Raw genomic sequence first — 16,803 nt, 5'->3', positions numbered from 1 at the left:
TGGAGTTACAATAGATCCAATTTCTAACTGGACTCAGGTTTTACTTTCTTTTTCTATCCTAACTGCTGCAAAAATAAACAACTCCTGCCCTTACCAAGCCATGAGAACATCCCCTGAGATAACCATTTTATTGCCCTATAACACATTTACTAGCAGATCCAAAGCTATTCATGCTTTAACTTGATAAAATATGTAAATTACTTTACCGCCACTAAAGACTTTGCTCCCAAAGGTGCCATCTTAGATGGCTACTGTTTAATGCTGAAAATTATTTTTGCCGCAAGGAAGGTCTCACATTGAATTTGGGCTGATGTAATTTCCTTTGGGTTTGCTTCGCCTACTTTCAGGTAACGGAGGAAACCTCTGTCGTGCTGCAGCACCTGGGCTACTCCTGCGATTGCCGAGGATTAATCAATGTGAAGGGGAAAGGGGAGCTCAAAACCTTCTTTGTGTGCACCGATATGAGCAAGCAGCAAGGTATGGGGCTGAGCTGAGGCCAAGTCAACACAGCCGAAAGAACTGGAGACAAACTAGTTTAAAGACTCCTGTTTGCCACAAAGGCTGACCTGACTGTAACACAGCTGCATTCCTGTGATGTTGCTTAAATTAAGGATTTTAAAGGAACTACTTTTTTTGCTGCGTGGTGGAGGTTGCATTCAGCATTCCATGGTGAGCGCAGATGTCTGAGGAGATGGTCAGTATGTACAATCACCATCTTTTTCTATTCACAAACATGTCGATATAAGTGATTAGTCACTTTTGCACCCCCCCCTCCCAATGTCTCTAATTTTACGTGATAGAAAAAAAAAATTGTATTGTATTGTACTAAATCCAAATGTCAATATTTTGCGAGACCACTCCACACTGGATGGATTTTGGTCCTTTTAAAAAAGAGAAAAAAATGGATTCTGTATGAATCTGAATTGAATCTGAAACTTGTTTGAGAGGTGATGGAAACTCTGCTATGTTACTGTGTAATGAGCCAGACATAAAAGTGTTAAGCTGTTTCAATGCCAGAAACCACCCGTACAGAAGACAGAAAAACATTTCTTGCTCCCATCTACAGAACTAAAATCCTAGTGTCTCTACTTTGTGGCCAAACTGCAAATCCTAAAGCAGATTAAGATTAGGTTTACATAACTTTATGCTCTTCATGTGACCTTTTAGGGTTTCCAGCTGTGCTGTTTGGCCTTAGGAACAACCATTTAATATTAAAAGATATGTACTTTGTTTATGTATGCCATCTGTGTAAGTGTTTTAATCTGCTCGGATAAGAGAGCAATTTTTAGGCGTCTTTGCCTGCCTCTCTCCATATATGCTGTGATGAAGGGTATCTGTGACGCTCTCTTTGGTGTCCTCGGTCTGTGTGATCTAACAACCTGCCTGCTGTGAATGTTTTTTCTGGCCCCAGCTCAGAGACCACTTAACCTGATGTGGATTGCTTTCTGTGCCTCTGAAACTTGTCTTGTGGCCTTATCCTCTGAGACCAACATTTTGTCTGTAATTGTGGTTACATAATATTAACAATAATGATAATAATAACAACAATGTACTGGCCTTTCTGTGAACAAATGTGACATTGACCTTTGTACAGTTACAGAATGTAATAAATGTTTTCTAAAGTCTGCAGTTTGTCACGCAGCATTATACCAGAGCCAGGGTTTGTTTGCTTTTAATTACAAAAAAAAAAAGGTTTTCTGGTTGAAATGCATACAAATGTAACACAAAAAGCACCTTTTGTACAAAACGTAAGTTATTACACTGAATGAGTGTGGCTGGGATTTCATTACACAGCGATGACCGGACCCACATCTGGATAACTGGTCTCCATGACTTCGGCCGTCTCCTGCACTGAAAACGAGGAAAACTTCTTGTCTAAAATGTTCTGTTTTCGTAAGGCCGAATACTGCATTTCACACACGTTAACTTCAGTGAAGATGCCTTGTACCTGTGGTGAGGTCTATGAAGGGCTCCGATGGGTCTGGAGGGGCAGCAATGCCCATGGCCTTCCTGATGCCATAGATGCTGCTGACATCACACGGGGCCACCTGACCAGTCAGCGCAGCCAAGTTTGATGTCACCTTCTCAGCTGTAAAGGGAGGACGACGAACACCAATGTTAGTGTTGATATTTTCTGATGTGACAAAGTAAAATGGTGATTCTCAAAGCCCCTCCCTCAGCTTGTTAGTAAGTTCCAGAATCCGACCAATATAGGATTTTTAAGACCGATATTTGGTGATTTAAAATGTGATACATGGGACTATGTTTTGTTTGTTTTGTATGTCTGAAGGCAAAACTGATTTCCCTACTAATTTTCACTATTTATTAAGATAATATAATACAGTTTATATAAAAAAAAGTTTGTCACAACAAATTGCAGATTACTTATTTATGCTCTGCCCAACTTTGCTTGGATCAGCTGGTTGTTACCTGTGCCGGCATACCAGGAGACTAACACTTAAGTTTTCAGTGCGAGCAGCATGTGACAATTTAGTTCAGCAATTCATGAAGGCACCTCGTCCTAAATGAATGCGAGGCGAGAGCGCAGACACCTTAAACGCATACATGTGAATCGTGCTTGATGGAGACCTAAGACCGTTTTACTGGGTAAACACAAAGAGGCGTCCCACTGAAAAGCAGACTAATTTTAAATATGGCCCTGAGGTTTTTTTTTTTTTGCATTTTACATTGACTGGTTTGCTGTAATAAAAGTGCTCGTGACGTCTAAATTAGATGCCATTCAGCATAAAAATTCTGCACACATTCCATCAAAATAAAGCTTTTTTTTTTTTTTTTTTTAAGTCCCTCTGGGTTCACTGCTTTAAAGAAAACAGTCTGGGAAGGAGGTCCATGGTGATCTGAATCAGTCCAGTGTCTACCACACCTGTGAAGGATGGAAGCTACAGAGGTAAATGAAGTGTTGTTAGAGGTCTACAGCTGGTGGCCACGGCTTGAGTGGAGGAATAAAGAAACCCATGCACTGCGAGGCTCTTACCCAGCTCCAGCTCCTTGGCAGTCGGGGCCAGCAGGCAGATCATGTTTGGTGGCTGCTTGGCGCTCAGACGTTCCTTCTGAGCTTCCTGCAAGTTGCGCAGGAGCTTTGTAGTCTCGTCCAATTTCTGCTGGAAGTGCAGGGCTTCTGTGTGAGGGAGGGACAACACACAGCGAGTAAATACTTCCTCCAGTTACCTTGTGGAAACCCCCCATGCCCGTCACTCCTAACACAATACAGCCACTGTTTCTGAACCCTGACACAGACCCCTCAGTTCTTCTATTACACCAATACCCAAAGGTGCAGAAAGCTGGAGGGAGAAAAACCTTAGAAAGATCTCAAAGGATACATAACAGGATGATGGATGACCAATAAGTCACGCAAAATGCTTTAGACATTACAATGAGCCAATGTCCACTTTCAGTACCAGTCAAAAGTTTGGACACGGGCGAGTGTGTCCAAACTGGTACTGTATATAAAGGCATACTTGGGCAGAACTGATATTCGTTATTCTAATAATGCCATGAAACCAACAGAATTTTTAAAAGTACCATGATAGAGATTTTTGGTCATATCCCTGGGCACATGTATCTTTTCTCATCCAGTGTATGAGACGGGCTCTTTAGCTGCATGTACTGCCTCAACTCTCGTTTCCCGTCATCCAAGACAAGGCATTATAAATGTTTCTGCTGAGGTAAAATTAATACCACTAAGAAGGCAAATGAATCACTTTTTGATTGTTATACCATCAAAAAAAAAAATCAAGTGACCCTGTTGTAAAAAGCATTGCTCTCCCTTTCTTTGTCATTCACTGAACATGTTTCTGAAGAATTGTTACACCTAATATAAAATGTGACTTTACAGGAAGTGACCTCAGGCAGAGCCTGGCTCAGCTGATATGTTGACATGTTGATAGCTGGAAGCGGCTTTCGATGTGTTATTTAAATGCTCTAACTTGGAAAGTTCAGCAGCATTTTTGGTCAAATATTAAGGTCACAATTACTTGATTTGACTTTGACTCTGAAAAAACTATTTTTCAAACCTAAAAACTTGTTTAAACAGATTTTTCTTCAGAGTTAGCGACAGGGACATGGCGACATGACAAAAGATGAATTAAATATGCCCTTGAAGGGGTTAATTTGGGCTTTTAGTGAGAGAAGAATAAAGTGGAGGTACTGAATGACAAAACAACAGTACCATTGTGAAACAGAATACAGTACAATAAGTGTTTTATCTTCATTATCTTGTTTTCATCGCTGAAAGCTGAAAAAGTAATTGAAATAAAACTTGCTGCAAAAACAAAGGAACAAAAATGTTTTGGTTTATGGCAAGACAAAGTATTTATGACCTGCTTCTACTGCCTTCTGAGGTCCTTTCTAAAGGAACCAAATTCAACATGACTTGAAGATGTGGTTAGCTGCAACTTTAAATGTAGAACAAAAGTCAGATGTTTTACCCCCAGAGAGCTCCTCTGTCATCTGCAGGCCTGCAGCAGAGCGCAGGAAATCCAATCTGTCGGATGCTTGGGGTTCAGCTACCTACCAAAGACAGAAGGGAAACAACATGATTAGTTAGATTAGAAAAATGCATTCCACAATGCATATCAAGGGAACATCAAGGCCTTTCGAAGCCTCTTTTGTCATGCTGCTTCTTCACTCCAATAAAAATGAGACCTAATCAAAAGCTACAACACCCGAGCAGGGGATGAGAGCAAACTGGAGGGTGGCCAAGAACAGCAAACAGCGAACACAGAGGGCCGCTGTGTGCCTGACGGTGGGGCCCGTGCTCTGGTTTCCTCCACTGCTCTGAGGAGTGATTCAGCGTCACAGCCAGCGGGCAGTGGAGGGAAACGCAGTCCTCTCAAAATTCTCCGACAGCGGGCATTGAGCAAGTAACACCGCTGTGTTTTAAAGGGGAATGTTCTTTCCATCCTAACGCCAGGCCCCTGCTATGTTGACACAGCTGGTGGACACAGCAGTCATCAGCCGAGGCCATCTATAACACAAATTAAATCCACGGGGTATAATGGAGGAACACGTGATGTGCTTTACTCTGAACAGCAGCAGCCTCAAAAGCAGTACTGATGAGGGTGAGCGGATCTGGTTTTGTGTTACATAGCAAACACTGGAATTTGTCACTCGACACCTCACGCACATTTCTATTATACTCTGCACGTTTTTAATTGGGGTTTCATCTCTAGATTCTCTCACCTCCATGCCATTCTTGTCCTCTTGTGTATTCGACAGGTCCTCTACATGCTGGAGAAAAAAAATGACAAAAAAAGCCCCCGACATTTATTTAGTTTATTCTTTACTGTCCTGAAATAATAATAATACTAATAAAAAACAAACAAACAGAAAGACATCAGAGAAAAAGCTTACTGGCTCAGCCTCCTTCAGGCTTCTTGAATGCTCTCCGTTTGTCATCGCATCCAAGAGGTTGTCTGCCAGTTTGTACACATACTCTTCTGATTTGGCCAGGAACTCTGACAAGCTGCCAAACAAGTAAGCAAACAAACAAACACAAATTTACTATTATTATTTCCTATGCAGCAGCAGTGCAAAACTCTGAATCACTCTGTTGACTGAGACTAATGAGAAGTAGTTGATATCAACACTCTTGGTGAATTGGTGGAAAAATAACTGCGCCTCCTACACAGCCAGCTGAGTGAGAACATGCTACTAATGGTAATTACACATTTTCATAAATCTGAAAATAAAGTCATACTGCATTAACTCCATTAACGGGAAAAGAGAGACAATAAGCGAGCAGAAACAATAAGCTAAATATATACAGTACTGTCCAAAAGTCTTATGCCACCTTTCATTTCTTTATAATTTGTGCAGAGAGTTCTTGAAATGTGCAAACATACATTTGGGATCATCGTCATGCTGGAGCTGCATGGTGCACCAAAATCTGATGGTACTTTTCTGTGTTCATAATTCAATCAATTATGACATGATTCTCGATACCACTGACTAAAATGCAGCCACAAACCACCAAAGAGCCTCCACTGGATTTTACAGATGGCTGTAGACACTCACTGTTGTAATCCTCTGCTGAACACACTGATGATTTGTACCAAAAATTTCAAATATGGATTCATCACTCCATAAGACCTGTTGCCACTGATTTTTTTTTTCACTCCAGTTCTTGTGCAGTTTGGCATATCTCAGCCTTTTCTCCGTTTCCTTTAAAATGGCTTCTGACAGCCACTAAGACCATTTCTGATGAGGCTTTCCAGATGCATCTCTCAGGTCCTGTGCCAGGTCTTTTGCTCAGCTTCTTCCTATCTCTTAAGCAAATCTTTCAGGCTTCCATTAAATTGTGTTATCTCTTGCATTTTTCTTGGGTTCGACTAAAGAAATGGGTTAAAATGATGTGCTTTTGCAACAGGCTGTTGGTAGCAAAGTGCCTAAAGATACAATTAAACACTGGCTCTGTGCTAAGTTGTCTATTATGTGAAGACACAACACTGGCTCATCCCTTCAGGTGCCTTTTTTTGCTTGACTCATTCATAGGTCAGTAGTAAGTGGTTCAAACAAACAAAAAAAACATTTCTCTGAAAATGTTTAGATACAAGGACAGGACTAAAAACGAGCAGCCAACGTCCAAAGAAAAACTTTAAAAGACCTTCAGAAAGAACTACTGCTCAAGATCACTTTAAAAAGTTACAAGAAGTCTGGCTCTTAACAGCAAAATATACAGAAAATGAGGAGTGACTCAAGACAAGACAATGCTGCACATACAATGAAAAGCTGACTAAAGGTGAGAAAAATGATGTAATGTAATTTTGTATGTGACCAGTTAATTAATGTCACTCTTTTTTATTTTATAACTTATTTAATATTAGGGCTGGTAGAATATGGCGATAATGGAGACTCAATTAATGTGATTATTCATCAACTTTAAACCTGGTTCATGGTCGCCATACTGTGACATCTGCAGTCTCACCCACCCCCTGTTTTAGAAGCATCTTGCATTTAATAACTAACTTTGAGTTAGTTTCAAGATTTTATATATAGATAGTATTGAACTTCATCTATAAACCACATGGACAAATGAAATTCAATTAAAAAAGAAACAAATTTTGATTATGAAGCCCATCTCACATGGATAACTGCTGGTCTCCACTGGCCGCAGCCTTCACCCTGGGATGAGCCCCATGTAACTTCACCTACTCAAACCTTCTTCTGGCTTTTACTTCCATGAGCGAGTGTGAACTTTTAGAAAATAAAACGTGATTATATTCCCTAGCCCTGTTTAATACTGAAAAATTTAAGCTCCACAGAATGCAGCAATCTGTTATGAACATGAACTCTGTGAGAGAATAAAACAAAAACAAGCTGAAACTGCAGTGTAAGAAGTGATGAAGGGTTTGAGTCACGCTGAGGCTCAGCCTACAGCTGACCTCCTCCTGACTGAGCAACGCAGTGGAAAAAGAGGAACATCTGGAAACTAATCAGTGAGGAATGCCTCCGTTGATGTTTTGCGTAAAAGCCACCGAGCTCGAGTCCTTCCATGGTCACGCTGTACATACCTGTCTGAGCCCTGCAGGCTGGACTCGTCTCCATAGAAAGAGTAGGTAAGGTCAGAATCTTCCTTGCTGACGTTGGCAAAGCTGGAGTCGTAAGTTGGGGCGTAGGAGGTGAATGGCCCGTAATTCATGTAGGACACTGTGGAAAGTGCCACACACAGGCAACTTATTATCTTCCATATGAGTCCATGACATCAACGATGTGCAGAAACATAAAGGTGGAGCTGAACCTGGAGTGATCCTGTTCCTCTTGTCCTCCCTGAAGCCCTGCAGAGTGTTCACACCGCTCTGCAGGCGGTTGGACATCATGCCGAGTTTCACGGGACAATAACCCACATCTGCAACAGCAAACACTATATTTTCAGTCTATAGTTGCAACCAGACATTTTTTTCATTTTCAGTCAGTCTGCTGATTATCAATTATTATTTAATATGTCTGTAAAAACTAATGACCATTAAAATTTCCCAGTCATGGTTTATGGAAGTTTTATAGAAGGTAAATTAAACAGATTTTCTCTTCTTTGTGTATAAAATGTTTATATTTAAGGTGCACATATTATGCTCATTTCCAGCTCTATATTTTTATTGTTGAACTTTGCATGAGTGGTACAGCCCCTCAGCTTGATTTCAACTTTCGCAGTAAATCTGTGGAGCCTACGACATATCCTACACAGGTGGCCAATGCTGTTGCCAGCATTTATACCTGTGCGGGCTGCACTGACAAAGACAGGTAGTTACTCTTCTATGGAGGTGCAGGGCTTCAGAAGAGTTTACAGTTATGGCATAGATTTAACACAGAAGTATAGTTCCACAGTAAAACAGGCCATTTCAGCTCCGCTTTCTTTAAGCCTTTATCCTTCTGATTGGGCGCCCCTCATAAACAGAAGGTTTGAACAGCCAGTGGGGCTTCTGTGCTCACAGAGATGACCATATCAGGATACCCCCTCTCTTTCACATAATACAGATTCAAGACCAGAAAAAACTGTCAGCCTGAAGCCGGAGCTTTTGGCTCATAGGATTAACTGTAAAGGAGACAAACTCGTTATATGAAACTTCAACCATGTTCAATATGAGCATCCGCCATTGTGACAGACTAACGATGATAATAGCTGTCAGTTAATATACTTTTAACTAATCAATGATTGGTCTAATTGTTTGAGTTCTTTTATGGTTCCAAAATGGTCTCACCTCCTGCGGACGGATCTGCTGGGTTGAGGATAGCCAGAGTGGTGGAGCCATCTGACTTCCGTCTTGCAAACTCCAACTATTAAAAACACAAATTGTAAAACCAAAGCTCAGTGGCAGAGGAATAAAAATAACTTTTAGCATGAAAAATTATTACATTGTCATACTGTAGTTAAAGAATTAGAAAAGACATAATGGATATCAGATAAATAACCATCACTCAGTCTACAACGCTGTCTCCAGAAGATATAGTTTAATGGATATAATTTAAACTGTTTTTTTTTTAAAACTCTAAACACAAAGCCTAATTTTCAATCTAGATTCCCAAAACTCTTTTGGTAAAACAAACACAGCAAAGCACTTTTATCTGTGCTCTGAATCTCTGTGGTCTTCAGAGTGCACACACAGCATGTAAACATAATAACATTACTGAGTACTGATAACGCTCCACATCACAAAATTAAAAACACAGAGTCCAGGACATGTAACTCCAGTCTTTCCAACCTGTTGCAGCTGTTCTGTAATTCTACAAAAATGTGAAGTAAAAGAAACAAAACAGAAAAGGGTCTTCCACCCCTCGTCTGTTTTATACATAAAAGGAGATTTAGTGAAACATCAGTATATCTCGATTCAACGTTATGGAGACAAACGAGGATCTGCTGTGATCAGTTGGTTCACTTTGCCTTACTTTCCTCACTCACTGAGGACAAAAAAAACAATTACATGTATGATTTACAACTAATGGAAATCTCACAGGTTGTATATATGTCTTATTTTTCTTATGTAATTTGAAATTTTCTTCATCTCGCTCTTCTAGGTCTTCCTCCTGTGCCCTTCACAACATTTCATTCAATTATTAAATTCAACCTTCAACACACCCTTGCCGGCAACGCACTCTGAACTGACTTAAATTACATTCGCAGGTTTTGAGTTGCTGTGCTTTAGAAATTACATCTGTGCTGTATATCAGTTTAACATCCCATGGTTACCATTTTGCATCACAAGTGAACCATGGTGCAAAATAATGTTTTACTGCGCGAGAACGTGTTTAGAGTTTTGCAAATTGTGTCTAAATCAGTGACAATTGTTTAAGTGTGAGTCATTCCACAAACTGATTTAGAAGAGAATGGGACGTTTACTGGTGTGATTTCATTTGAAGATTATGATTTGAAAGATCAGATGTATCAGTTTGAAAAATTGTTCTTGCGTTTAACCCTGCTTTCTCACATCAGACTGCAGCACTCTGTTGGAAAGCTTTCCTCCAGACTCCTCAATGACCTTGCGTATTTCCTCAAGCTCTTTCTCTGCTTTTGCTGCTTCGTCCTTAGAGTCCTTATCTTGTCTGCAAATGAAAAGCAAATTGAAAGATGCCAAATGATGAGACACTCTGACCATGAATGTACTTTGTGGCAACACCAAAAAAAAAAAAGCATACACACAGCACAGAGGAAATCTGCGGGAGTTTTTTCATTCTACGCCCACATTTTGCTTTCATTCCTCTGATAATCTACCTGTAAGCTTTTGCTGACGTCAACGAACATCATCAAGATTTTCAGACCCGGTCTCTTTGTGAGATAAAAGGCAGCTGAATGAAAAACAGCATAGCTTTCTGAGGCTCTTCCTCTTATGGGGAGTCATAAAAAAAAAAAATGCGTAATGTCACTGTTCAGGTTCTGCTATTACATCACTAAGTTAAAACACATACATATATAACCAAGAGAAAACAAGCCCCAGCATGCTGTCAGGCATTCCCCACATTCTCAGCCTCCAGCTCCACAGTGAAAAACCTTCCGGACTTGAGAATCAGAGGAAAAACAAACTCACAGGAGCCAACGCTGTGCACTGAGGAGAAACTGTTTCCACTCAAATGCTGCATTTCTGATTTCTCAGTCCAGCTCATACAAACGTGAACCCTTCTGCTGTTAACGGGTTAAAATATTGACAGTATGGTCGTTAGTATTGTTAAAAATCCCTCTCTAAATTACAGTCTGGGCTCACCAAGCTACACTTAAGGACACGTGTGTAAAGTCAACATGTAAAAGCACCTGGGTGTGCTGGGTGTCTGTGACCTCTCGCTGCTGTCCGTGGGTGCAGGTCTCTCCTTGTTCTGGTCCAGGCTAGTGCTCGGTTGTTCCTCAGATTTCAATGTTTTTTTAGCAGAAGGGTCAAGGCCAGCCATGAAATCTATGCTCTGCTTCAGGCTGTCCAGCCTTTCCTGGGGGGGGGGGGGGGGGGGGGGGGGGTGTCAAAAAAAAACCAAACAAACAAAAAAAGGCATTTTACTTGGATTTAAGAAAGAAAAGCAAATAACTGAAGAGAAGAAAACTGTCTGTGGTACTGATGGTGCTGAGTTTGTGGCTATCTGCTGCCCCCAACTGTTGCTTTTTTCCGGTCACAGCAGCCTGATCTATTTTGTGGTTAACCGGGGCTGTTTTCAGAAGCACAGACCACGCCATGCCTGGGCACAGTTAGTGATTACACTACATGTGTATCGTGAACCATATACCTGCCCATTTCATAAAGTAAATCAGGGCATGGTACACAACTAAAACACTGGTCAAACGAATTTGACTTTGGAATTCAAACTGTTTGGACATGGTATTGATTGGTATCGGTATGGTACTGATTGACTAACCTGAGAACATCTTTAAAGCTGATTAACTGCAGAGCCTTTACATCAGCAAGTGCTACCATTGTTACCAATTTTACTTATGCACTGATGTGTCTGCATTGCTCTGCTATCATGAGTGAAACGGAGCTGATCATGTTGAACTTCAAGATTAAAAAAAGTGCAGACCAAGAGTGCAGGAAAGAGCGACGACTTGAGAACCAAATGGAAACTGTTAGAGCTATGAAGATTTCCATAGCTGACAATTCAAGAAGCTAACTGCATTAGCTTTGTGACCAAGCTAAATACAATTCCCACCCATTACATTTTGTTTTACACAGGTTATCCTTGTGATAGCCGACATCCTCACTTTACACCGCATAGTTCTTCTAAACAGACCTGATGAAGATCTGTGTTTCCACAACATTTAGCCACATTTCTGGAAAGGTACACATCAGGCTACAACATGAGGCAAGTGTGGGCAGCATTTTTTCAGAGGGTCAGACACTTCTTATTTTTTTTAGCTCCATGATTGTAACTCACTTTTCATGTGCATCTGTCAGTTGCCTTTACAACTTTAAAATTATCACCAAGTTTGTGACACATTAGGCTTTATGAAAAAATTTACACACACAAATTGATCTGTACGGTGCGGATCTCACAAAAGTACATCTTTTTTTCCTCCAATGTCCCTTGCGGGGCTCTGTAAATTTGAAATAATCTAAAATAGTTATTTTTTGTTTTCAGGCTATGAAGAGTACACTGTTTTGAAATAAAGCTTCTTAATTTGTAAAACACTGTTAGCCTGAATTACCCACAAGAAAAAGAGGACAAAGAAAATTACGGTCTGAGTTGACGATACCTGGCTCAGGATCTTCATTCCGGAGTGTAACAGTTTCCGAGCTGCTTTATGGTAGATTGTCTCAGGTTTATTGTAAATCATGGCGTTTTCACACATAATCCTGAAATCCACCTGTAACAATGACACATGTGATGTCAAACATTTGACAGTATGACAAAGAAAATAGCTTTTGTGAATTAAAGCACATTAAAAATGTGTCTAAATGTGGTCTTCAGGACAAAGATTATTCTTGTTAAAGAGTTTTGCTTCATTATTCTAGTTTTCTGAGTAACAACCACAACCAAATGTATCCCTATTCCACATAAAGACAGGGCAAGAAAACATTCAAAATTAAAGCTGCAAGCAGCGACGTGAGGGACCTCACACCCTGGTACATGTCCAGGCGTGCCGCGGGCGAGCCGTGCTACAGCTTGGGCGTGCTATAGATGAGGAGTGTCTCAAGGTCACGTGGCTGTTTTAAGCCCATGAGGCTAACTGGGTGTTGTGTCTTTTATCTGCTGAACCACTAGGTGGTGATCAAGAATATCCACTAATTACAAGTTGTGCTGATGTACATCATATGGATGCTTGTTTCCACCACTGAAAGAAGAAAAATAAAAAAGCAATTCATAACTGGAAATTCGAGTTACTAAGTCAAAATTTCGAATTTGGCATCTCAAAAATTTCAAGTTAATAAGCTTTGAATACCTTCCAGTAAATGACAACCGCATAAAGGTATAGATTCAATGTTTTCATGTCGAACTGGTAGACAACTGATACATTCTGCTTCTGGGTAACAAGGAAATGAAGTACCTTCACAGAGCTTCCTGACTGGCAGATATAATGCAAAATTTTTTATTTTCTTGAAATCTTGAGTTATGGATGGCAAAAATTTGAGCATAAAAATTTCAGGCTCATTATTGTGATACTCCTATACGACTATCAGCTACTTCTTCAAAGAATTAGTACCCAGGTTAAGAGCCTCTCTACAAATTTTCCCACTATGTCTCTCTACCCTAATTAAACATAACAAAAGTTCAATAAATGTGCAAGAGGTTATGCATTTTGTGCATATTTGCATTCTGCAAATGTTAAACGGAGACATATTTGACAAAAAAAAGGTCACTCAGTTTTAGCAGTTTGACCAAAAACAAAGCAGTGCAGTGAAACTACCTATCATCAAAAACACGCAACACAATAACCCTGTTTAACATCTGGAAAATGCAGGAAGCTACTCAATTGAACTCAACAGACGGGGCCGGGAATCGTGGAAAGAAAGCAGGAAGGACGAAGAGGACCAAAAAAGACAGAGAGAGAGACACACAGACAGAGAGAGAGAGAGAGAGAGAGGACAGAGAGAGAGACAGACAGAGAGAGAGAGAGAGACAGACATACAGAGGAGGAGAGAGAGAGAGGACAGACAGAGAGAGAGAGAGAGAGAGAGAGAGAGAGAGAGAGAGAGAGAGAGAGAGAGAGAGAGACACAGAGAGACAGAGAGAGAGAGAGAGAGAGACAGAGAGACAGAGGAGAGAGAGAGAGAGAGAGAGACAGACAGACAGAGACAGAGAGAAGAGAGACGACAGATAGACAGAGATATATACATATACATATATACATATATATACACATATACACACACACACACACATATACATATATACACACACACACATATACACACACACATACACACACACACACATATATATATACATATATACACATATATATATATATATATATATATATATATATATATATATATATATATATATATATATATATATATATATATATATATATATATACATACATACATACATACATATATACACACACACATATATTTAAATTGTAATAACATTTCTGGCCCCAGTATCCAGCCCAGCTCTGAATGCAACAGTACATCTGCTAATAATACATTCTGGTACCTTGAGTTCATCCAGGGACTGGTAGCACTCTTTCTTTACTTTGTCCTTCATCGTACTGAAGTCCATTGGACGCTTTATAACTGAAGAGTAACCAGGAGCAATGAGGTCTGTCACCGGAAACGAGAAGAATGCATTGGGATCTTTCCTGCAGAGGAGACGCAAACAGTTTTTAGTCGCAAGACCAATAATAAATTATTGAGGTTAGATGCTACTAAACTACTCTGCAAATATAAAAAAACACAATTACAGATGTACAATTAGCCCTAATCAATAAGTGATAAATGCTGCACCTTTGGAGCTGCCTAATGAGCTGATTCAAAGCTTCCTGCAGAGGAGTCTGTTCTTTTTCTGTGAGAAAAAGCAAAATAAAACAGCGATAATATTTGTAAAGTTTGAGAATAAGTGTTGGTACTAATTGGGGATATTTTTAAGATTACCTTCCAGTTTATCGAGCTCTGAACGTATAGGAGTCCTACTCTGCTCCCGGTCATCATCGCCATCGGCATCCTGTCCTTTTTTCTTCTTAGTCACCTACCATTAAAAAAAAAAAATACATTAAATCCACACAAAGTACCCTTTTTAAATATTTACCTTCATGTGCTACACTATATCAACAGATATGATCTTTACCTTCTTCTTCCCCTTTTCGTCCTCTGGTGACCCAAAGCTCCTCTCTTTATCCTTTTTCTTCTTCTTTTTCTTGTCTTTGGGTTTGTCAAAGTCAGCCGGCTGTTCGTCATAAAAAGTGTCAAGGCTCGAGCTTCCCGTGGTCACTTCGTTTCCAGACACTTTCAGCACCAGCTTCAGCGGCCTGTCTCCGTATTCTGCATATGCGAATATTGGTCAATATCTAGATAACGGTGTGTGACAGCAATGACAACAAACGAAAGCACAGGGATGCTAGTAGAAACAATAGCCGCTAACAAGTAACGCAAGTCGTAGCTGTTAGCGATGATTGTATTGTGTTCTCAAATCACTGCCCCGGTATTATTTTTTAAATGTAAAAGAAACTGGCAGAAACATGTATAGATGTCCATATATTATAAATAAGTCAGGTAGATAGTTTAGCAATAAGCTAGTTCGCTTTGTTTGTCGTGCTAACAGTACCACAATGCACAAAACGGGAGCTTCAAGCTCGTTTAAAATCTAAAAATAGTTTATTCTGATAAGCAGTTGAACTGTGTGGAATGAAATACCTTCATATCCGTGTTTCTCGGACTTGTGCTTTTTGTGCTTCTTGCCCATTGTCTGTGTTTAAGCCAGCACCGCCCGCCAGTGGCTCTGTCTGATCTCTGTGTTGGCGGAAGCAGTAATTCACCAGACGGACGTACACTTGCAGCGCCACCTGTCGATGCGGCGGTGGTAACACTCCATACTGTCTATGGGTACAAGCCCCCTTTTCAGCCGGGAGGAGGCGACACAACCTTTGAAATAATCTTCAGTCATGGCCCCAGACCTGCACAACTGTCCCTTTGCATTACGGATCTTTATGACAACAATCGTTGAACTGGAGCGAGTAGATTAAATCATTGCCAGCTAAAATGCTCTTGAGCCATATACAAGGAGCACCTCTAAGCCACACTGGGTTAGTTTTTTTGATAATTCAACATGCTTGAGTCAAGTAAATGCCAGATGTCTCCTCTCCTTTAATGTATGGATAAGACAAAAGGTCAAGATGTTTGGAGGACATGTCCAGCAGCAGTACTGTGAGCATAAACACATCCATTAAGGGAAAATCCATGGCTTAGAAATGTAATATTCCCCCTTTATGAAACCAGGAAATTCGCAAATGACACAATAGTAGAAAAACCTAGATTAGCAGTTTGATGTTTCCTGTTTTCTATTTTTATTTTTTTTGTTTCCTTGTGTATGTTAAACAGCAACAATACTGGATCCTAAATTTCCCACAATGCAATGGAATGACTTCTTTTATTCATTTTTCTCCTGCAACTAAAGTTGGTCAAACTCAATGCCAAGTTTATAATGCAGGCTTTCAATTTTACTCTCATTACATCAAGATTAGTTTTTAGAGCTTTTCAAAAGACACCAGACAACTGCTGAATGTATTCATCTGCAGCCCGTTAATACACACAAAGTGTTGCCTACTGGTGTGCGTTCATGACCCATAGGTATCACTTTTTTAATGCACTGAGTATACATTTAGTGTCATTTTTCTAATAACATTATCTCAGTGCTTGAAATGAATGCCTTAAGACCACTGGCATATGTGCTCGACTGGCGTTTTCACTGTAGCTTGATGCACCGAGCTATGATAACCTCAGGAAATGTCTGAGATGTTTGTTGCAGATTGGAGACGTTCGCCTTGTTTACCCGAAAAACATTATCCTTTTCTGAATGTAACAAGTAATTTTTGTGGTGCAAAACATAAGAACAAAAAGAAAAACTGTATTTTAGAAATCACAAACATAACAAAGTATTTTTCTCCAGTGCACCCGGAGAGATTTTGTACACTGCATTCATTGCTCGACCATAACTAAGCAGTGGCAGAAAAGGAAAATTCAAAATCAAAAACAAAATTAAACAAAAGTATAAAAATAGTTGGAAGTTGTGTGATTATGCCACCTGCCAACTCACCAGCCTCTGGATGTAGACTTCATTAGGCTGTTATTCTTCTTTTTTATCCAACAAAAATAGCATTCAGGTGCATAAACCCTGCACAAATTGCCCCGAATGGGTAATGTAATGAGT

General features: G+C 40.0%; 2 protein-coding genes across 3 annotated transcripts in view; one reads left to right on the top strand and one right to left on the bottom strand.

The window, feature by feature from the left end:
* The window catches only part of adcy7 (adenylate cyclase 7), a 33,289-nt gene extending 31,654 nt beyond the window's left edge, over window positions 1-1,635 (top strand). Inside the window, exon 26 of one of the 2 annotated variants that reach the window (XM_030719414.1) lies at window positions 348-1,635. In XM_030719414.1, coding sequence (XP_030575274.1) covers window positions 348-494 — 147 coding nt within the window. In that variant the 3' untranslated portion in view covers window positions 495-1,635. The remainder of the gene's footprint in view (window positions 1-347) is intronic. The other variant, XM_030719418.1, reaches the window with a different exon arrangement.
* A 21-nt stretch (window positions 1,636-1,656) lies between these two features.
* Window positions 1,657-15,427, bottom strand: brd7 (bromodomain containing 7). Its single transcript, XM_030719402.1, has 17 exons — window positions 15,291-15,427; window positions 14,725-14,918; window positions 14,532-14,625; window positions 14,385-14,442; window positions 14,095-14,239; window positions 12,185-12,295; window positions 10,760-10,929; window positions 9,942-10,056; window positions 8,718-8,793; window positions 7,760-7,867; window positions 7,533-7,668; window positions 5,374-5,485; window positions 5,203-5,250; window positions 4,449-4,530; window positions 2,996-3,139; window positions 1,949-2,089; window positions 1,657-1,851 (listed from the first exon to the last, which is right to left on the bottom strand). Exons 1-17 carry the CDS (start codon window positions 15,337-15,339, stop codon window positions 1,787-1,789), a joined length of 1,848 nt encoding a protein of 615 aa, XP_030575262.1. The 5' UTR covers window positions 15,340-15,427; the 3' UTR covers window positions 1,657-1,786.
* Window positions 15,428-16,803: the final 1,376 nt, after the last annotated feature.

This window comes from Archocentrus centrarchus, chromosome 3 (genome assembly GCF_007364275.1).
Source record: "Archocentrus centrarchus isolate MPI-CPG fArcCen1 chromosome 3, fArcCen1, whole genome shotgun sequence".
In the NCBI taxonomy this organism is placed as follows: Eukaryota; Metazoa; Chordata; class Actinopteri; order Cichliformes; family Cichlidae; genus Archocentrus; species Archocentrus centrarchus.
Note: the sequence above shows the minus strand (reverse complement) of the source record. Positions and strands in the feature narration are given on the sequence as shown.